This window comes from Mustela nivalis (genome assembly GCF_964662115.1).
Source record: "Mustela nivalis genome assembly, chromosome: 15".
In the NCBI taxonomy this organism is placed as follows: domain Eukaryota; kingdom Metazoa; phylum Chordata; class Mammalia; order Carnivora; family Mustelidae; genus Mustela; species Mustela nivalis.
The window spans coordinates 6785502-6809305 of NC_139034.1; the positions used below are offsets into that span (position 1 = coordinate 6785502).

General features: G+C 40.3%; 1 protein-coding gene across 5 annotated transcripts in view; it reads right to left on the minus strand.

Annotated features, from left to right (window-relative positions):
* The window catches only part of SACS (sacsin molecular chaperone), an 89107-nt gene that overhangs the window by 17309 nt on the left and 47994 nt on the right, over positions 1–23804 (minus strand). For 3 of the 5 annotated variants that reach the window (XM_082700177.1, XM_082700176.1, XM_082700178.1), the window contains 4 exons: positions 17546–17657; positions 11586–11732; positions 7878–9360; positions 7159–7250 (listed from right to left, as the gene is read on the minus strand). In XM_082700177.1, coding sequence (XP_082556303.1) covers positions 7159–7250; positions 7878–9360; positions 11586–11732; positions 17546–17657 — 1834 coding nt within the window. Of the gene's footprint in view, positions 1–7158; positions 7251–7877; positions 9361–11585; positions 11733–14266; positions 14552–17545; positions 17658–23804 lie in introns of those variants that run through there. The other 2 variants (XM_082700180.1, XM_082700179.1) reach the window with 1 other exon arrangement.

Here is a 23804-nt window from a genome sequence, read left to right on the forward strand (position 1 = left end):
AGATAAGAATTAAGAAAGGGAAGGGTGCCTGGGTGGCTCAGTAAGTTATGCATCTGACTCTTGATTTCAGCTCAGGTCATGATCTCAGGTTGTGAGACTGAGCCCCACACTGGGCCCCATGCTGGGTGTGGAGCCTGCTTGAGATTCTCTCTCCGCTCCCACTACCCTTCCCACCTGCCTCTTTAAAAAAAAAAAAAAAGGGAAGACATCTAATTTACAGAGTAAATCACTCCATAAATCAGAGTATCTCTACAAAGTACGTACACAATTTTTGGAGTATTTCCATAAAGTAAGTATAATTCACTCTATGACAAAAAAAAGGGGGTTTTCTCATATACTTCTACTGCTTGCTTATAATAACCACCAATAATTTCAACCATCAAAGAATCCTATATGGCCATCTAACCCCTCCTCTGCCTGAAGCAAACCATTTCTTTGCTCAAGTACACCTCCACAGCTCTGTGCCATGTTCGTATACTTGGGTATATTAGGCTACACCTGGCAGCTAACACAGAGCTGAAGCTCTTATCAAAGGAACGTAAGCTCTTCTAATCTGAACATTCTTTCAATTACTTTACAGGCATTCCAACCATCAATGGTGACTGCTAGAGACAGAGAAATAAACATGATACATGATACATGACCTCAGACCAAGTCTCATAGTCTAATGGGGAAGGTGGGTATTAGATAAATTATCATAAATGACAAACAAAACAGGTACACATGTGGGGCACAAGTGCTACAAGAACTCAGTGTGCCGTGAAGACACATGGGCCATGAGACAAATGAGCATGAGAGAGCGAGATAGGGGACAAAGGAAACCATGTTTCCTTAGGGAGGGAACTATACCTTAGGGAGGAAAAGAACAGGCTATCTCCCATATATGAGAATGATCAAGGGAGACTATAAAAGAGATTAATAATAATCACAACAAAAGCAAATACTGATATAATGTTTCCACATACTGGATTCCAGGCATCTTTATAACACCCAGAAATGGAGCCATATAGTGAAGGGCCTTGTAAGAAATACTAAGGATTTTGGCCTTAGTTCCAAGGAAAAAAGGGAAGCCTTTGAAAGATCTTCAGATAAAGAGTGGGAAAATATTTTAGAAAGATTAAGTAGCAGTACTGTTGCTCTGTTAACTAAAGAAGCAAGAACAGATGCAGGAAGACTTCCACGATTATTCCCGTAGTCCAGGTGAGACGGAATGGCCGCCTAAAGGAGGATGAGGATGTGAGCGGAAGACGTCCTACGACAGGTCCCTCTGTCCAACAGGTGGTTGTGAACGTAGTAACCCAGAATATCCTCATGGAACAAATCCTGCACCACAATCTTTGGAATATTGCTCACCTATACACCTGAGGCTGGCACCTGAAATTGTCACATCTTCTGGAGACTTCTACATACACCTATGAGACCGTCTCAGCAATGAATACTGTAAATCATCACAAAGTAGTGTCGAAGTATACAGGTGAATATGCTGCCCCTCCACCATGATGTTTGCAGCCCTTCCCCAGAAAGTCTGAGACAGAACACGTGCCAGCTTCTCTGAGAGGTGCCCGGACCCGCCATCCCCTCCTCATACTGACTCTATTCTCGGGATTTGACAGAGGACACATCCCACTGAAGGGCAGTATTATTTACGTTGATGTCCCCACTGGACTGTGAGCTCCTTCACTTTTATTCTTCACATTATCTCCCTCTAGCACAATGCCTGGTACACAAGGGAAATTCAGAGAAATGTTTACTGGGAGTCTTTGGTCATGAGACAGAGCAAGGCATGAGGCCATATGTAATAAGGAAATATTAAAAATACTTCAAATATAAATAGGATCGTGGTGCTAACCTATCAGGCACTCCTACCATTTGTGTGATTTAACTGTTTTTTTTATTTGTTTCCTCCAAATCCCATCTACCCTCTCTTCTAACTATTCCCCAAAATTCTAAGTCAAGCATTTACTCAAGTAGCTTAACCCTCAAATAACTCAAATGAAGAAGACAATATACACCCAATTATCTCATGATTATGGAGAGCAGATAAGCGGACAGAAGATACTCATCTGAAAAGTTAACAGTAAATCACAGGCACAATCCCAGGGATTTATTTGCCTTTCCATCTTTGTGCCCCTGTCCCGCAACACCATCCCCAGCCCAGCACGCGGAAGCAGGAACACGTCCAGCCAGACGTGTCAAGCAGGCACTGGAAATACAAAAACAAAATAAGCGATGGTTTCTGCTCTCAAGGATTTTATAGTCTAGCAGAGTAAAATTATGACCATGATAAGGCCGAGACGACTGAATGGGCTGTGGACTGAGCTCCCTGAGCAAAGCAGAGGCAGCCACCTCAGAGGTGCAGGGCAGGGGTGGGTGCAGGGAAGCCTCCTCTTGGAAGACACGTGTGGGCTGAGGCGTAAAGGATGAACACAAGTCTGAGCGGCAAAGTGGAGGATGGAGAGAGTGTTTCAAGCAAAGGAACACCACATACAAAAATACAGACAGGAGGAAACTTTCATTCAGGTAAGAACAATTACGAAGCTCCCACCTTGAAGCAGCTGCTGTGCTACACGGTGGTGACAAGTGTGTCTGCTCTTGTGAGATGGATGGAGCGGTAAGTTTATCAATCTGCAAACGCTCAGGATGGCGAGAACAGGAAGGGGACACAGAATGAACCTAAGCCAAAGAGATGGTGAGTTCACAGTCACAGAAAGCCGTGTCACCCACAGGAACAGCACCAGGTTTAACCTGAGAGAAATCAGTGTCCACTGAGAATGCCGAGCAGGGGAGGGATGTGATCGGAGAGCGAGCACTGGAGCAAGCGAATCTGTGAGGGAGCCCTACACTATGACGGAGGCAGCACTGAAAGCGAGAGCCTAATGCAGAGAGCTGGGAAGGAGGGGGAACAGACTTAAGGACCGAATGAGGACTCAAGTCACGAAAATGTTGATTTTGAGACACTTACAGAACTCCCAAATACAAAATGATAATAGCGGCCATTTCGTCAGTGACCTTATGTGCCCGGTACCATGTTGAACCAGACGTATTATGTATGCATCGTATGATCACCAAAGTCATGACCACCGCAACACTACAACATCGCTTTTCGATAACCTGCCCCCCTGCAACACTGCAAAACTGGATAAAACTAAGGAAGTTGTGACTGCCTGCCATCCTTGACTCAACCCTTACTTTCATTTCTCTAACCTTATATTAAAGTAATCTTGCACTGGATATCACCAAAACTTGAGGGCCTCAGACAGACTGTCATGGAAGGATGTTCCTGTATTACCTTGTTATTGACTGGGAAACAAAGGCTCAGAGAGGTTGGCTAATTTGTCCAGAGTCCCACAATGAAGGAGTTGGGTGTGAGCCAAGATCTGTGTGACTACAAAGTCCCAGACACGTAACCATTACAGCACACTGCCCATCTTGACACGGGGGTGGCAAAAGATGATGGGGCAGTTCTTCCACAGGGATGGCGGCAGGTGCCTGGGCTGGGTAGGGATACTCAAAGAAAGTGAGAGCAAGATGGAAGAGGTGAGTGACAGCTCCCATAATAGCCCATATTCAGGGATAAACTCAGGAACAGGAATTCACAAAAATTCTGGGAAGCAGGAAAAGAAACATAAGGACACCAAAAGAGAAAAGTGCCATAAAAACCAAGGTGTTCCGGAAGGGCATGAGCAACAACGTCTAAACTTCAGGGAGATCAGATAAAACAATAAAAAAGGCCACTGGACTTAACAATAAAAAAGTCATTAACTGGTGACCTCAGCCAGGCAATTTTCCTGGGAATCTAGCAGAAACAAAGATTTGTTTGCAATGATAATAGGTGACGAGGAGGCAGACCATAAGCCTATCCTACGCTTTCTAAAAGCCGGACCAGGAATGAATGCTAGAGGAATCAAAGTCTAGTTTGGTCTGTTTTTCCAAAAAAGGGGAAAACTGAAATTATGTTCAAAGCTAACAGTAAAGGGGCAGTAGAGGCAAACAATGAAAATACAAGCAATTACTTAGTATTTAGCTCAGGATTCTAAATGCAATACAAGTAAAACTATAAAGTAATAAGACAGATTTTATCCTAGGAATGAAATTAGAGAAGTACCCACTGCAGAGAAAAAAAAAAAAACACATTTCAATTCTAGGCAGCAGAACTTTCAAAACTGGGCCATCAGTTGTTACTGATAATCAGTAAAGAGAAGTCTACAGCGCTCTGTCAGCAAAACAGCCACATAATCATCATTTAGAGCAAAAGAAAGATAAAATAATAAATAAAACATCATGTTGTGTATGTGTGATGTTCCCTATCATAGGAAGGGAGCTCCCAGGGTAATACACCTAGAGGTAAACGACACGCAGGGGCCTCTCTTCTCCCACACTCACTAATGCCCTCTACCTGGCCCAGGCCACCAAAACATGGAATAACATATTTGACTGGTCACTTCAGAGAAGAACCTGCACAATACCAAGAAGGTGGGCAGGGGCAGCCAGCGCGGGGCAGCCGGGTTCTCCCACACTGCCTATGTCTACACTAGTGAGCTAATCTGAGTGATTCTGGCTCAACAGCAAAAGCAAGCTGCCTGACACCAGCCATGATCTCCAGTACCAGAATTATCAGGATGTCAGGGCAATGTGTCATGGTGATCTACTGGACTTCTCTCTGGGCATCTCTTCGCCAACTCATGTCTCAGAAAACCAAAGCAAGGGTGTCACTTACCGGGTCCTCATCAGCCTCCACATCATAATGCTCCCAAAATATTAAAACTGTTTAAGGCAACAAACGAATATCAAAAACTAATTTTGCCTGGCACTAACAGTACAAAAATAATAGGGAAGATGCCCAGGAGGCAGTTACCCATCTTTCACATGGCCAGATAAAATACTGAAAAGGCCAGAGGTCAGGATCACTAAATAATCGTGAGAATGGTAGCCTAAACTTAAAACTGAGATAAAGAAAAGTGACCTTGAAGACAATTTCTGGGAGAACTGAGCTACACATCATGTGTGACAGAAATAGTCAACCCAACCCATCTATCGTACAGTCCAGAAAAATTAACCAAGAACCAGAGACGAAACAGTGCTTATGGTATAATCCCCAAAAAACAAATCAGAATCCACAGTAGATGAGGAAATGAAAAGACACACGAAGTAGGAAGACTCAACTTTATAAAAATGTCAAGTTATCTATGTAAATGCACAAATTTTACTCATTCCTAAAAATGTAACAACAGGTACCCCATCCACCTAAGGCCAGACAAACAAGTTGTGGCCATCCCCATGCCACAGGGTATCTGAAAAGTTCTGAGTAAAAGCGGTATTATTCTGCTGGACTTGTACCCTTTGCTCCTGATTTGGTTCCAAATAACTTGAATAACCGGGCTGATTTCCAAATCCATATCCACCTGAGAAAATATCAGCCATTAACAAGAACATTCTCTTCAAAAGAAAGAATACATCACACAGGGAGAAAGCAGGATCCAGTCAGACAACCTGGATGGATAAGAGTAGTCAAGGACACAGACACACACCCCTGTAACTAGCTGAGCTCATCTGTGCTACTATATGCCAGGATCCCCGTGTGAGCGGACGAGACCACAGAGGCCTGAGGCAGTGTCTGGGTGTGGGCAATCTTCTGGGTTTGGACCTGGGTTTGTTCAGTTTATAAAACTTCACTGAGCCTACATTTATGGTATGTGTACTTTTCTGTATGTGCATTATATCGCAATGTAAAGTTTTTATACAAGACTGCAATACAGGTTTTGGAAAAATAAGGATTTCTAAAACTTTGGAGCACAGAACAGCAGTTATAGGAATCCAAGTTTAGACTCTCAAAAAGGCTACTTTGAAGATGACCATTCTGAGCTACGTGAATCATCTAGATAGTAGAAAAATCAACATCCACTTTCCAGCTCACAGTTACAGATCCCTATGGTTAACAGCTCTGCACACTCATCTTCCCTTAGTCTCACCTGGGCTCATTCTTAGTTCGCCTCCCCCATCCCAACTCCTTTCACTTCTATTTAAATGAATAAAGATGTATAATGTATAATAAAGATGTATAATGTATAATGATGTATAATGATTTCCTTTACTCATTATCCTTCAAAAGAGAACAGCATATGCTATAAAAGACGCAGTACAAAAAATACGCTTTATAACCTTAACTGATGGGACAAATCCAGAATTTTTCAGGCCAGTATCTAACTTAGAAAGAGTTCAGACAATGGTATTATAAGAGAAAGGATGCTCACAAAGTTGAAAGATTCTATTAAAATTAAACCCATGCTAGTCTTTCCCCCAGATCACTCTGTCTTTTCCTACAAAAAATTCTCAATAAAGGACACCCATCCTTTGCCAAGACCTCAAGAGTCCTCTTTCCTGACACTGCCATCAGTCTGCAGTCCCTGGAGCTGAGCCAGAACAGCCACAAAAAACTCTGGAGGACTGGGTGGTGTGGGCGACACAAGGCTGGCAGGTGTAAGCCCTGAGCTCCAGGCACACATGACCTTCTGACCTTTGAACCAAACCTCTTTCCCTCCTTCCTCTGTGCAATCCAACCAGTAACAACCAGTAGTGAGCTGTGCTCACTACTACATGGGCTACGAGACATGAGACTGAGGGTTCACATGAGAAAGGAAATGGGAAAGCATTACAAAGCTGTGTAAGGGACACCTGGGTGGCTCAGTCCGTTAAGTGTCTGCCTTCAGCTCAGATCATGATCCCAGCAACCTGGGATCAAGTCCCATATTGGGCTCCTTGCTCAGCGGGGAGCCTGCCTCTCCCTCTGCTTGCTACACCCCCTACTTGTGCTCTCTCATTCTTCCCCTCGCTGACAAATAAATATTTAAAAAAAAAAAAAAAAAGCTGTGTAAGAAATTACCACAAATGGTAATTTATGGTGACAGGAGAGGTTTTGAAATGCAATACCACCCTTGGATTCTTTTATATGTCCAAATCTAGCACTGAAATGCCTTAAAATATAACAATTACATTAGGTTAAACCATCTGAAATTGTTGACTTATAGGTTTAGAACGGTAACTTTCGGCAATTTCCTACTGGTTCAACTTCACAGAAAACTTATAAAAACTATTTATACTTTTAGCAATAGGTTTATTTAAAAAACAAAACAAAACAAAAAACCTAAGCAACTATAATACCTCGGGTTTGGGCAGCTTCCTTTAAAGCAGCTATAAGGTGAGGCTTCAAGTTATCCAAAATGAACCTTCCTTCAAGACCTGGGAAAAGGGACCTAAAAAGTGAAAGAAACACAGCAATTGTAACCTTCTAACAATTCTAAGATAAAAGAAATTCAATTACATAATTTCAAATCAGTTAAATGTACTACTTTATATAAATTATAATGCACATACCAAATCACACTGTAATACTTTTTGATCGAATACTATCTAAGCAACCCTTTAAAACACGGTGGCATCATGCACCATAGCCAAGTCCAGAATAGTCTAAACATCTTAGAATGAAATTAACTTTATTTTCTGAGATTCATACACATCCTCATTTATAAAAAGAGTTCCTTAATGCACTGTTCTCATTAAATTCAATTTCATCAAAATAATTTATTATCAACTCAATCTAACTTCGCTATTAGTGCTTTAGAACCCTTGTTTTCAGTGTCCTGTTATGAGATATCCAAGAGAAATGACTGCTCGATAACTTTTAGGCTGACCAACATCTGAATGCTTTCTCACTTGAGAATGTAAAAATACACCCTTTCATAGTTTAACAAAGTATTTCTGCAAAAGTCTTCCTGACTATAGCTCTACCCTGATGGTGACTAATGGATTTCACAGTAAAGGACTCTAGATGTACGTGGGGGTGGGGGGAGGGAACAGTGCGGCAGAAGTGTGAGCTCTACCTTGGATAGTCTTCTGAGGTAATATAAATAACATCTTGATCTGATACAGATGAGGAGAAGGGCACAAAATTTCCGTTTTGTAAAGGTAGCAGCTCCAACCCCAGCAGTTCACTGTAGGCTTGGTCAGAAAGCACAAATTCCAGAAGGTGAAGCTTGTCTTGGGCATCACCTGGTTGCGCAGACTTCCTCAGCACCTGCCGCACCCACGCAGGCGTCACCTTCCTCACGGGCTTGGCGCTGGAGGCAGCGAGCTGAACGGCAGCAGCAAGATTGGCGGGTACCTTGACAATCTGCTTCCCTGAGCTCTGGAGGTAGCTGAGCACGGTTTTCGTGTATTCCAAACTTTCGTCCAGTTCTGAGAAGTAGGCCTCCTCCAACTTGACCCAGTGGTTGCTAATGGAATACAGGACCGCGTTCTGGAACAGCTCGTTAAACAGAGGCTCCAACACCGGCTGCCAGTGCACCTTGACTTTGTTCGCATCGGGCCAAAGCTTATAGATGATGTCAACCGACAAGGGAAAATCAGAACTCCTTTCTGTCTCCAGACGTTTTATGGAATCTAAGATCAGAGTCGCGTAGGCTTTAGGGACAACATTCACAACCAGAAATTCATTCCACAAGGCTGCCGGGTCTCTCCACTGGTCCAGCTCTCGCCACTTGATGCTTCTGCGATTGTCAGTCAGGCCAAAAAACCCGCTGATGTGAATCGGGAGGCCCGTTTTGCTTTCCTCACCTGGTGGCAAAGGAAGAAAGCAGAAGGCTTTTCCTGAGAAATCGGCTGTTGCTCCTTTTTCTTCATCATCTCTTGATAAAGACATGGCTATTCCAATGATTGGGACAAATTTCAATTCATCAGCTAAAGAATCAAGTTTACCACTAATCCCTCGCCCACCCACACTGTTACACACCAGCCAGGAGGTTTTTTGTGCGTCCTTAGTACTCTCATCTTCTAAAACTATATTTATATGATATGTTACACAGGTTATGCTATTGCTTGGAATCTTTTTACAATAGTTACTTATAGCAGTTTCCAGAATCTTTACAGAATTGGGCCGCTCGTGCTTCAGGGCCTTATTCTCACTAGCAGTTACCCTAAATACCAGTCTCTCAGTTCCATCGGCCTCTCGGACATGTAAGGAAACATCCTGCACACTTTTCAGGAAGAGCAGCACTGTGTCTGCATCTGCCCTGAACGAGTCAAACAGCTCAAGGACCTTCTGCTTATTGTAGAGATTACTACTAAGCTGGGAAGGTTGTAGGCGAAGAGGGAAACGGAAAAACGTTCCTGGAAAATTGGCATTTACAAACGTTTCCTTGGTGCTTCCAAAAATGCCAATAAATGGAGCAAACTGGTCTGAAAGTTCACTAATTTCTTTGCTGTCATCTTTGAGATTCCAACACTGGCCTGATTCATGTGGACCAAAAAGCGTTTGATGAGGGTCTAGCATCCCAATCTGGTCACCACTAAATATGCAAGGAACATCTGTAAAGAAAATTTCGACAGTCATGATCAACTCTGAAATTTAACACACAATTATAATTACAATGTACAATTACTATCAAAATATTTTAAGTGGAAAAGCACATACCATAAAGTGACTCTAACACAGCTTTATCTAAGAACAAACTAAATTTAGCTCAGGAATTTAATTCTCTGAACATGAAATCTAATGATTTCTCTTTTGATTCATTAAGTACCAGGCAGAGAAACTTCAGATGATTACTATGAAAACGTAAGAGAAATCTTCAAACACCTACTACACAATCAACATATGTGAAAGATATTTATACTCAGCCCCCACAGCCACCTAAACCCAATTATACAAAAATTTACATCCTATGCTCAAAATACACATTCCCACCAGAGTCTCTGAAAGTGGGGGAGGGAAAGGACAGTGCAGGTGACTCCCCCACGTGTTACCCAGTGAGCCAAGGCCCCGGGATACATCTATAAGCAGCCCCCTGGTTTACTACCACCCCGTGCCTCTCATGCTGAGCACACCTCACCACACGGAACCCAAGCACAGTGCCCTGGGAGACATATTTTTTATACAGCAACTATTTCAACTGTTTCTCAACCACAGACAATACTACTTTGACAGAGGCAGAAAAACTAGGTACATCAGATGCTCTGTACTTAGAGAAATTCTTCACCGCAGTGCCTTTCTATGGACTTCCTGAGAGTAATTTTCACATGGTCTGCTCACCTGCTGACTTTCACACCTAACCCTCACGCAAGATGCACCTTCATATTCACAGTCATCAACAGCAGCCTGTGCTGTCACAACCACGGCCTCCTAAACTTCCAGGTATTTTAAGTAGGAAATAAGAGGTCCACCAACCCAGCTGCTAAATCCATCAACAATGCGGTGGGATGGCACTCCCGTCTGCACTCCAGTTACTAAAATTATGTCAGAGATTCCGGATAGTTGTAAAGCATAACGCACGACCTTTGCAAATCCCCAGATTAGAGCACAGCATTCCAGTTAATGCTGTCCCACAGAAGCATGCTCATTCACGAACCGTGAACAAACCCACAGTGCTACGCGGATGTGGCAGTCAGCTAGACTCCCCAACTAAACAATTCATTCCTGTAGGACACTCTCCACGCTTATGCGCGGGTTTAAAACTTCCAAATGTCACAGACCTGAGGGGTAACTCATCAATGGTTGAACACACCAGTGCTAACATTCATGTATAATTGTTACATAACACTGCGAGATGGGATTTAATATATGATTTACATTCCACAATATATTATAATAATACAAATGCAATAAAAAAATAGAAGCTTACAAAACTGGGCTACAGTGACCCAACACCCCACTTGCCAGTCCCAATTCAGGCTAGAGGTTTGAGAACAATACCACCCTCTTCTCTGAAGAGTGTTCCAGTGTGAACAATAAGTTATATGGTTTCCCTAGCTATAGCTACAGCTCTGCTAGCTAGCTCATTCTGCCCTCCTGCAAGTTCAAAATGCAAACAGAGTATGAAACTAAACCATAGCAAGTGCCAATTCCATTAAAAAAAACTTTTTAGCACAAACTGCAGTAAATTCTGAGAGCTTTGACTCTGGAAGATACATCTACTCTTAGAGACGTCTACACGAAGAGTTTAAAGTACTTCCTATTGTAACCACAAACCAGAATCCTCATATTCTTCCTAGATTCAAAATGTGATTTCAAAGTAATCTTTGAAATACTCAAAGGTTTAAGAAGAGCAAAATTTTTATCAGGAAAATGTTAAGAAATCAGAATCAAAGATCTTCACTTTGTTATTCAATTCTACTGAATATTATACTTTCCTCTTCAATCTCCTAATATTTAAAAATAGGTACAAGAAAATCTGTGAAAATCCTTTTGTCTGACTCAAAGATAGTCAGTGTAAAACTTTTTAGAGTAGTAACAATTTATGCAGGTATTTTAAGAACTACAGTTCAAACCTCACGTAAAATGACTAAATATGTAATATTACACTGAACCCACCAGATCACGGAATTAATTTTCAACATCACATGATGAGGCTCTGGTGTACCGACCATGGTAACTTTAGAAAACATGGATAGGTCACTGGCATACTTCTTACCACCATCAGGAAATTTGAAAAAGATGCCTTTTAAAAGTACCACCTCCAAAGTTAACTAAGTAAATTACAAAATATAGGTTAAAATAATTTTCATGACCATGACCCCAAAACCAAATACTATACCTGTTATATGATAGACAGAATTAAACCCAATTCCGAATCTTCCAACCTTCAGGGGGTCGTCCTTTTTCCTGCTCCTGGCTATTTCCTGAATGCCGTGCCAGTCCTCTGGTGTGAAAACTGCATTGTTGTACACATACAGAGCTGGCCCTGGGTGGTAAAGCACACAAGCAATATTCAGAAAGAAGTAAGGCATGGTGTTCAGGCCTCTGCCAAGAGCTTCCTCCACATAAAACTGCTTATTCCATGGGCAGATGGAAAGAAGTGAATGGATGGGGCACCTGGGTGGCTCAGTGGGTTAAAGCCTCTGCCTTCAGCTCAGGTCATGATCTCAGGGTCCTGGGATGGAGCCCCGAATCGGTCTCTCTGCTCAGCAGGGAGCCTGCTTCCCCCTCTCTCTCTGCCTACTTGTGATCTCTGTCAAATAAATAAATAAAATCTTCAAAAAAAAAAAAAAAGTGAATGGAATGACTGAATTCTGCAAAATAATTCTGATTTTCACAATAAAAGTAAAAACACAAGCTAATGGTAAAAATAACTAGCAGGGGAAAAAAATTATTGCTGGCCAAAACTCCAAAAAGGGAAAATTAAGAATGTTATGATACTTAACACATCCAAACCACAGAGCAAACAAGGAAGTTAATCAGAGTATACTATTACTTGACAAAATTTGCTCCTAAATGGTAGATTTAAATCATTTTGTAAATGGGATAACCTATAAAAGTACTAAGGAGACCTGTTATCTAAAAAAAAACCTTGTTAAGGGGCACCTGGGTGGCTCAGTAGTTAAGCGTCTGCCTTCCCAGGGTCCTGGGATCAAGCCCTGAATCCTGCTCCCTGCTCAGCGGGAAGCCTGCTTCTCCCTCTTCCACTCCCCCTGCTTGTGTTCCCTCTCTTGCTGTCTCTATCAAATAAATAAAATCTTTAAAAAAAAAAAAAAAAAAAACCTTGTTAATACATTATTTCATAAGAAGAAAAATAATCCTTTAGTCATGTTAATAATCACCTTGTTTGTTTCTGTTTTTGTCAGCCTCTGGAATTTTCTATATGAGGGATTATCTGTATAACTAAAACAATCATTAATGTGACAAATTTTAAAATCAACACTTCAGAATAATAGTACCCTGTCTTCAAAGTCATTCTTTTACTTTTTTGTTTTTTTTAAGATTTTATTTATTTATTTGACAGAGATCACAAGCAGGCAGAGAGGCAGGCGGCGGTGGGCGGGGGGAGCAGGCTCCCTGGTGAGCAGAGAGCCCAATGTGGGGCTCGATGCCAGGACTCTAGGATTGTGACCTGAGTTAAAGGCAGAGGCTTAACACACTGAGCCATCTAGGTGCCCCCAAAGTAGTTCTTTTAAAAGGTTAGCTTTATAATTCAAAATGTTTGAATTTATAATGTAAATTTATCATTCAAAGCATTTTTGGAACACTGCTTTTTTAAACTTCAGAATTTGAAAGAATTCAAACTTTCTTTGAATATATTCAACTATAGTTAATTCATCATACTTAAAAATAATTAACAAAGTGCAAAGATATCTTAAGTGCATAGCTTAAGAAAGTCTTTCAAAGCAAACAAACCTGTAGAACCTCCATCCAAATGAACACAGAGAACGTTCCAGCACCCCCAAAAGCCTCCTTCACAGGCCTATAAATTCAAGATATGGGGATGCTGACCATTGCTTGTTTTACAAAAATGGACTGCTGCTGTAATAGTCTAAGAATGGAGAACAAAGTAGCCAAGACTGCCGAGGCCTTTCCAAGGAAGAGGACACAGGGGCTGAAGTGGACTCTGGATTTCAGACTCAGCTCTACTGTTACCAACTCAGAACTTCGGGCAAACGAAAGCCTTTAAGATTCAGTGTCCTCGTCTGCTCGTCTGTCAAATAAGGATGAGAAAAGTATCGCCTTACAAAGGAGTGTGGAGGCTCAAATGAACAATACACATTAGGGACCAGCACAATGCCTGCAGCAGAGTAAACCCCGAAACAATCAGATCCTGTGACTGCTGTAATCATTAGTAGTGTATGTCATGTCAAGTATTTATGATCAACAAAATACTAACATAGGAATCTTAATAAAGTAAGTATCTTAATCGCCAACAGCTAACTCTAGCTGGCCTGAAACAGCATCTCATGAACAGTGTCTAGTTCTGCCTATTCCAAATATCCATTAAAAATACCTGTGAAGGCACAGAAACCGGGACCACAAAACCTCACAACACTGAACACCGGGACTGAGTGAGCCTCTGCCAGAACCCAGAAAGAACTTGCACAAGTAGAAGGTCTATGGAAGGGAATTATTAGTCCAGGAGGGAGGGACGCCTGGGTGGCTCAGTGGGTTAAGCGGCTGCCTTCAGCTCAGGTCATGATCCCAGCATCCTGGCATCGGGTCCCACATCGGGCTCCTTGCTCAGCAGGGAGCCTGCTTCTCCCTCTGCCACTCTGTCTGCCTGTGCTCACTCCCTCTCTCTCTCTCTCTCTGACAAATAAAGAAGTAAAATCTTAAAAAAAAAAAAAAACAAGTCCAGTGGGGAGCACACCACATAACCCTGGCAGGAGCAAAGCAGAGCTGCCAGCCTGGAGGAAGACCTCCCTTCCTTGCCACTGTCAACCCAAAATCCCCTGTGGCCCAGCTGCTTCTAGAAAATACCTGCCAAGATAGAAAACAGATGTATGTTCTTACGAATTCATACAAAGCAGTGCTTCACACGGAAAGGAATTTCCTCCTCACAACCTCACTGTCCAAGGTTTACTGTCTCCCATTGGACCCATCAGTGAGCTCCTAGAAGGAAGGACACAGGCGACATAAACTCCTGTTCGTGGAACTGCCCTGTGTGCCAGTCTCTGGAGTGTGCCTGACACACGTGCACGCCAGCCTACAGGGCACACTTGCCTGACACATGTGTACACGGCCTTCCGCAGCATGCCTGTGTCTAGCCTGTGGCTGAACCAGGCAGCGCTCAGATGAGCCCACCACAGCCAGCAGACAACTGCGCACGGCAGCTCGATGCATCACTCTTCACTGGCTTCTGTACTGAGCAGGCGTAATCCAGTTCTTAGTTCAGATTTTAATCATGTTCTTATCTGATTACCCTCATCCTGGAATAATACTCATCCAGGAGATTTAATCTTGAATCTCACTGAATCTCCACCTCTACCTTGAAGGTCAATTTTAAAATACTCCAATCCACCCTGATTGAAAAGGTGCCTCTTCCTTCTGAGAGTGAAATAACAAAAGAATAAACTTCTTTGCAGAATTTTCTCGTACAGGAGATAGTTATCTGGGAAGGAAAGGTGAGAAGCAGGCCTGCAATCAACTTTCTCCTTTGGGAGAGAGAGAGAACCCAGCCCAATCTCCTTGTAAACATGCCGAGGACAGATCTCTGGGCAAACACACTAACACTATCTGCTAGCAGGAGTCTAGTAGATGCATTCAGCATTTGCTTATTATAACTAAACCTGGAATTTACAGATTTAGGGGAACGAGTCATAAGCTATTTAATTATCAGAGAAAAATGTGAATATGTTTTATCACTGAAATAGCTCCTTTCATGTAGGCAATGGCCTGCGTGCATCACTGAGAGGCCACTCCTGCTCAATGTAGGCCCAGATGTGTCCAGCACAGCATGAATGGACCTAACAGGAAGTGCTGGGAGTCTTCTCCACACTTCCTTCACTGTTTCTCTTAATTAACTACATTCTTGAAATCCTAACTAGGATGAAAATGGGTGAGAACTCCCCATTTCTATGCACCTGATTTGACAGATTGAGACTTCTGTCATCTGATTATATAAAAAAGAACAAAAACAAGGTGCACTGAAAAGTTCTCATTTGCAAAATTAACTATCAATAACGGAAAACAAAACTAATATCCAAGAAGATGATACCAGCTAAGAAAACAACAACATCTGAACATAAGAGAAAGACATTCTCAAATACCCAAGAGCATGCAGGGTCCTTAACAAATATTTGTTAAATAAAGGTATCAAAGATCATTTCTCCCTATTTTTATGTGTCCAAGTTTATTTTAGGAATGTAGGCATTCCTGATACTTAGAGGTAGACTCTGATAATCAAGAGTCTACCTCTAAGTATACAGCCAACCCTCGAGCAACACAGGTTTGAACTGCACGGATTACACATGATTTTCTTTGATAACCGCTGTAAATGTACTTTCTTTCTGTTGTGATTTTCTTAACATTTTTTTTCCCTCTTATTTATTTTGGAATCATATAGTATATAATACATATAGCATACAAAATATGTGTTAATTGACTATGCTATGGATAAGATGCTTCTGGTCAATATTCAGCTGTTAGGAGTTAAGTTTTGGGGGAGTCAGAAGTTATACACAGATTTTTGACTGCAAGGGGCTCATTCTTCCAGGGTCAACTGTACTTACAAATAAATTCAGTCAAATAATCATGTTCCAAATACTTTTTTTAAACAAGGTAAACTCAAGGCTAGAAGCAAAAAATCCTAGACCTTAGGTAGGAGTTTGAAGCAAAACACTTCTAGGATCTCCTCACACTGTCACCTTTATGGCTCTATGGTACACACATAATAATATCAATGTGACACCAGACATAAAATTTTCACACAGATGAACCCATTTAATCCACAAAATAACTTAGAGGCAGGGATGCATGGGAGGCTCACTTGGTTAAGCATCTGCCTTCCGCTCAGGTCAAGATCTCAGGGTCCTAGAATGGAGCCCCATGTTGGGCTCCCTGCTCAGTGGTGAGTCTGCTTCTCCCTCTCCCTCTGTACTTGCTCATGCTCTCTCTAAAATAAATAAATAAATAAAACCTTAAAGAAAAAAATAACTTAGAGGCAGATTTTGTCCTTATAACCATTTATAGGCAAGTGGGCTGAAATTAAGCAGGGCCAGGCCATCTGCTTCATTATGGTGAGTAAATATGAGGACTGGAGTGGTCATTGGGCAAACGGGTACCCAGTGGAGACATGATCTGTGGTGGGCCCATGCAGGACCAGGACCTGAACAAGAGCCTCCTGTCCACACCTGCTATCTTTCAACAACAGTCACGATAAACCAGGGAATCTGAGAACCTGATACTCCTCTCATAAAACTGGATGACAGTAGAGAGACGGCCAGCCCCATCACCAAGGCAGGACAGGTCTGGGCTACAATGGCAGCCTTCTGGTGCGTTACGTCTCACTGTCTTCAGACAAAGAAGTACAACTTGCCTATCACAAATCTGACCAAAAACAAATATATCAGCTGTAATAAATGTTAAATATATACTGTTTAAAGAATTTAACAATTAATGTTGATATTCTCCTAAATCGTAAAACATATTTTCAAATATATATGACTTATATCTCTTTAAAAGTCTGTTCAGGGAAGTTTGACTCAATTGTTCTTATTTTCAATACCTTCCATTGTTTTTAGTCATACTATTATATATAATCATATCTAGTTGTTCATACATATCATCCTATTGACTTTTAAGGTGCACTAAAAGTTATGAACATTCTTTAGTACACAGCATATCACAAAGTAGGACGGAGGTATCAGGAGTTGACTGGTATGGTTCTCTTACTTTCCTTTCATTGTCCTTATTCCATTGTCTCCTCTAACCCTTCTTCCCAAACCACATCAAAACACCTAAAAGTAAAAAACGAGACTTCTTTCTAAATCCAGAGAACTGTTACATATGTGGAAAGGGTATCCATTCTGTCTTGCTAATAATATAACTCACAAGTTTACTGAATAGAATAAGACACTTATGTATTTACATGGTTACTTTGAATTTCAAGATTTTTACTCTGTTCTCTAAAAATACTGACTTGGCAGACTCCTGCCCATCAAAAGCAGAGAAAAACATCTGGGAAAGTGGGACTGAATATGTCAAGAAGTGCAGTACCTTCAGAGTATTGTGAATTACTAAAATTACCTGTTAACACATAAAACAAACCTATTCTTAATTATTGATTCTTACCCTGATATTGTGCCATTTCTTTTGACCAAAGAGTCTCCGTTCCATACTGAGTTTCATCATACAAAAATTTAACTTCTGTGGCCCCCGCATCTTCTGCATTCTGAATTAATTCCTAATCAAGAAATATACCAAAAAATAATATTTAATAATATAGTAATCTGACCATCTTTGAATTTACCTGTAACATTTAAAAAGTAATTACATTTAAGAAACAGAAATCCATTATTGACTCCATCACCTTTAAATCCAGTGGGGATGACTGCAAGTAACTGTCATGGGCACTGAGAATATGGTTGAGCTTGTGAGTCCTTCTCCAATCATACACCTAAAATGGGATGTTTAACATGCTATCTCCTCATCCCCAATACAAATCCTGAGACTATTTAAAACTCTTATTTACAAACTACCCAAAGCCTTCATTCAAAAGAAATTATTCCATTTCTGAGAGCTGCAAGGATTGTTCTGTTTCTGGCACAGGTAACTTCCTCTCAAAGTAGTTACCAAATACAGACATTTTTCACCTCTTTACCAAACTTATGCTTTCTTAGGAATAATAGATGTATGTACCTATTAATATTCTGCATGCTTGAGAAGTTAGGTTATGAACCTGTCTTTCCCCTGCACTGAAGCTGAAAGCTTCTTCACAGTCAGGACTGACTCATTCCTTTCTCACAAAGAAGGCAGTAGTGTTATTTGTTTGGTGGATGGGTGGTCACACCTCTGCAATGGAGAAAGGAAAGATTTATACCATAGGTAGCCACAAAAAAAAAAAAAAAATCCTTAGTCTCAACAACCCCAATCACTTTGGCATGCCTATCAAAACAGCCTGGGCTCTGGTCCATCTGAAGGGAGGGCCAGACTCTGAAATAAGAGGCCAACTGTTACAGCCAACACCATAATCATCAAACTTGAACTCAACGTATCTCCTGTTTATTGTGGACCTTGTGTAAAGTAAGGAAAAGTCAACAGACAACTGCCTGGAGAAGCTGACTTAAACCAAACCAAATCAAGTGGCTACATTTTAAATGGATGGGTCTTTAAAACACAATAATTTATCCTGTATTATTCACCCAAAATGAGGGGAGGGAGTGATGAGGACAGACAAGAAGTAAGGCGAGCTGATACTGATCTATGGCAATGCCAACAGCAAAAACTACAAGAGCTCCTTTTATACCTAAAAACACCTACAGATTGAAAGTAAAGGGGTGGAGAAGCATCTATCATGCTAACAGCTGCCAAAAAAAAGCCAAAGAAGACATACTTAAATCGGAAAAAAGAGATTTTAAACCAAAGACTGTAATGAGAAATGAAGAAGCGCATTATATCGTAATTAAGGGGTCTATGCATCAAGAAGATCAACAACTCAATATTTATGCCCTCAACTTGGGGAGCACCCAAACATATAAATCATTTAATAACAAACATAAAGGAAATCACTGATAATAATACAATAACAGTAAGGGGACTTTAACACCCCACTGACATTAATAAACAGATCATCTAAGCAGAAAATCAATAAGGAAACAATGTCTTTGAATGACACACTGGACCAGTTGGACTTAACAGCTAAAATCAAACATTTCATCCTAAAGAAGCAGAACACACATTCTCTTCAAGTGCACATGGAACATTTTCCAGAATAGATCACATACTGGGTCACAAATCAGGCCACAACTAGTAGAAAAAGACTGAGATCATACCATGCATATTTTCAGACCACAGTGCTATAAAACTTGAAGTCAACCATAAGAAAAAATTTGGAAAGACCACAAATACATGGAGATTAAAGAACATCCCACTAAAGAATGAATGAGTTAACCAGGAAATTAAAAAAGAAATTAAAAAATACACAAAAGCAAATGAAAATAAAAAGACAACAGTCCAGAACCTTTGGGATACAGCAAAGGTAATCCTAAAAGGGAAGTAAATTGCAATATAGGACTACCTCAAGAAGCATGAAAAGTCTCATACAACCTAACCTTAAACCTTAAGGAGGTAGAAAAGAACTGCAAAGAAAGCCTAAACTCAGCAGAAGAAGGGAAGTAATAAAGACTAAAATAGAATAAATGATATAGAAAGAAACAAACAAAAAACCAGAACAGATCAATAAAACTAACAGCTGGTTCTTTCAAAGAATTAAAAAATTTAATAAACCCCTAGCCAAACTTAGCAAAAAGAAAAAAAAGGACCCAAATAAGTAAAACCACAAATGAAAGAGGAGAGATCAGAACCCACATCACAGAAATACAAACTATCAAAATATTACGAAAAAGTATATGCCAACAAACTCAGCAATCTAGAAGAAATAGACATATTCTTAGACACATACAAACTACCAAACCTAAACTGGAAGAAACAGAAAATTTGAACAGTCCAGCAAAGAAACTGAATCAGTTATCAAAAATCTCCCAACAAACAAAAGTCCGGGGCCAGATGGCTTCCCCGGGGAATTCTATCAGACATTCAAAGAAGAATTAACATCTATTATTTTATTTTTTAAGATTTTATTTATTTATTTGACAGGCAGAGATCACAATTAGGCGGAGGGACAGGCAGAGAGAGAGGAAGGGAAGCAGGCTCCCTGCTGAGCAGAGAGCCCAACATGGGGCTCGATCCCAGAACCCTGGGATCATGACCCGAGCCGAAGGCCCAGGCTTTAACCCACTGAGCACCCAGGCACCCCTACTATTTTCAAACTGTTCCAAAAAATAGAAATGGAAGGAAAACTTCCAAACTCTGAGGCCAGCATTACTTTGATTAAAATCAGACAAAGACCCCATTAAAAAAAAGAATTACAGGCTTATGTCCCTGATGAAAATAGATGCAAAAATTCTCAAGAAGATACTAGCTAATAAGATCCAACAGTACATTTAAAATAATTATTCATCATAATCAAGTGGGATTTCTTCCTGGACAGCAGGAGTGGTTCAATATCTGCAAATGAAACCACGTGATATACCACATTAATAAAAGAAAGGATAAGAACCATATGGTACTCTCAATTGATGCAGAAAAAGCATTTGACAAAATACAATACCCATTCTTGATAAAAACCCTCAACAAAGTAGGGATAGATGGAATATACCTCAATATCATAAAGGTCATACATGAAAGATCCACAGCTAATATCATTCTTTGGCGGAAAAACAGAGCTTTTCCCCTATGGTCAGGAACAAGACAGTGATGGCCCCTCTCACCATTACTGTTTAATATAGTACTGGAAGTCTCAGCCTCAGCAATCAGACAACACAAAGAAATAAAAGGCATCCAAACTGGCAAGGAAGAAGTCAAGCTTTCACTATTTACAATCACCATGATATACTATATAGAAAACCTAAAAGACTCCATCAAAAATTGCTAGAACTAATACATGACTCAGCAAAGACACAGGTTGTAAAATCAATGTAAGGAAGTCGCTTGCATTTCTAGACACCAATAATAAAGCAGCAGAAAAAGAAATCAAGGAATCAATTATACATATAATTGCACCAAAAACCATGATACCTAGGAGTAAATCTAACCAAAGAGGTAAAAGATCCGTACTCTGAAAACTGCAGAACACTTAGAAATGAAACTTATGAGAACACACAAAAGTGGGAAAAAAAATCCATGCTTGTGGCTTGGAAAAACACTGTTAAAATGTCAATACCACCCAAAGCAATCTACACATTTAATGCAACCCCTAACAAAATATCACCAGCACTTTTTTTTAAGGTTTATTTATTTTAGAGAGAGTGTGTGCTCACATAAGTAGGGAAAGGGATAGAAACACAGGCAGACTCCCCATTGAGCTCAGAGCCCAACACTGGGCTTGATCTCACAAAACTGAGATGTCTTGAGCTGAAACCCAGAGTCGGATGCTCAATTGACTAGCCACTCAAGTACCCCACCATCATCATTTTTCACAGAGCTAAAATAAACAATTCAAAAATTTGTATGTAACCAGACAAGATCCCAAATAGCCAAAGTAATGTTGGAAAAAGAAAACCAAAGCTGTAAGCATCACAATTCCAAACTTCAAGCTGCATTACAAAGCAGGAGTCATCAAGAGAGTATGGTACCGGCACAAGAACAGACACAGTGATCAATGGAACAAAACAGAAAACACGGAAACGGACCCACAGCTATATTGCCAACTAATCTGTGACAAAACAGGAAAGAATATCCAATGGAAAAAAGACAATCACTTCAACAAATAGTATTGGGAAAACTGGCCAGCAGCATGCAAAAGAATGAAGCTGGAACACTTTCTTATACCATACCCAAAAATAAATTCAAAATGGATGAAAGACCTAAAAGTGAGACAGGAAACCATCAGAACCCTAGCAGGGAACATAGGCAGTAACCTCTTTGATCTTAGCGGTAGCAACTTCTTACTAGACATGTTGCCAAAGGAAAGGGGAAACAAAAGCAAAAATGAACTACTGGGACTTCACCAAAATAAAAAGCTGCACAGCAAAGGAAACAATCAGCAAAACAAAAAGGCAGCCTATGGAATGGGAGAAGATATTTGCAAATGACATACGATAAAGGTTTAGTATCCAAAATCTATAAAGAACTTATCAAACTCAACACCCAAAAAACAAACAATCCACTTAAGAAATGCACAGAAGGCATAAATAGACACTTTCCCAAGAAGACATCCAGATGGCTAACAGACACAGGAAAACATGCTCCACATCACTCATCATCACAGAAATACAAATCAAAACCACAAAGATACACCATCTCACACCAGTCAGAATGGCTAAAATTAACAACAGAGGAAACAACAGATGTTGGTAAGGATGAGAAAGGGGAACCCTGTTGGTGGGAATGCAAACTGGTGCAGCCAGTCTGGAAAACAGTATGGGGGTTCCTTAAGAAATTAAAAATAGGGCTACCCTACTATCTAGCAATAACAGTACTAGGTATTTACCCGAAGTATCCAAAAATACAGATTTGAAGGGATACATGCACTGCAATGTTTATAGCAGCATTATTAACAAGAGCCAAGCTATGGAAAGAGTCGAGTGTCCACTGACTAACGAATGGATAAAGAAGATGTGGTATATACATACAATGGAATATTACACAGCCATCAAAAAGAATAAAATCTTGCCATTTGCGACAACATGCATGGAGCTAGAATGTTTTATGCTAAGCAAAAGAAGTCGGGCAAAGAAAAACAAATACCATATGACTTCACTCATATGTAGAATTTAGGAAACAAAACAGATGAATGTGTTGGAAGGGAAAAAAAGAAAACAAACCATAGAAGACCCCTCATGACAAAGAACAAACAAGGCTGATAGAGGCAAGTGGACCGGGGGACAGACTAAATGGGTGGTGGGTATTAGGAAGTGTGAGTACTTGTTATGATGAGCACTGGATGTTACATGTAAGGGATGAATCAGTAAATTCTACTCCCGAAGCCAATAAATAAATAAATAAATAAATAAATAATAAAAACAAAGTAAAAGATTAAAAAATAAAATAAAATCACTAATGATGGAGCAATCCCCCTAATCGGCGCCTGAGTATGACTAAATTCAACTAAATACACCTAATCCTTACTCTCTAAAAACTTAGCACCCGAACTAGAAAATATAATGAGGGCCAAGATATTAAAGGCAATAAACACTGAATAAATTAATGAGAAGAAAAGAAAATGCATTGACAGTTAATCTCTTCTTACAATTAATTAGGGAGTTTCCTGATTAGGCTAAACACAAAATCAAATTTTTGCTGTATCTTCTACTATTGTTTTTTTTTTGTGTGTGTGGTTGTTCAGGTTTCTGGGTTCTTTTGGTTTTCAATGAGTATATTCAAACTAAAAGAATATACTGTAAATAGAAACAAATAACTAAAATCATTATACTATGAAATAAATTCTCCTAAAAGGCAAACCTCTCAGTCCAGGGGTCAAATGTGTTCATGGCCCCTGAATGTGGGTTTTGCATTATTTCATTCCTCTGGTCAACCAGTGGGTTCATAAACATCTGCAAGATGTTTCACATAACATTTATAAGATTACATTATATACTGACATACAACAACAGAAAGAGTGTTCCTAGAACAACACTGTGCTTGATCACAGTGGGTTCCTCTGCCTCTGAAACCTCCTGTATTTACAATGGCCCCATTTTCAACCCATCCCATCCAGCATATGCGCTGCAGGCACAGAGGGAAATAAATACTGCTATTCGGATCTAGACAAAATTTTTTTAAAAGTTAAATGCTACGAGGATTTCCAACTCATTTTACTCCATCTCATTTT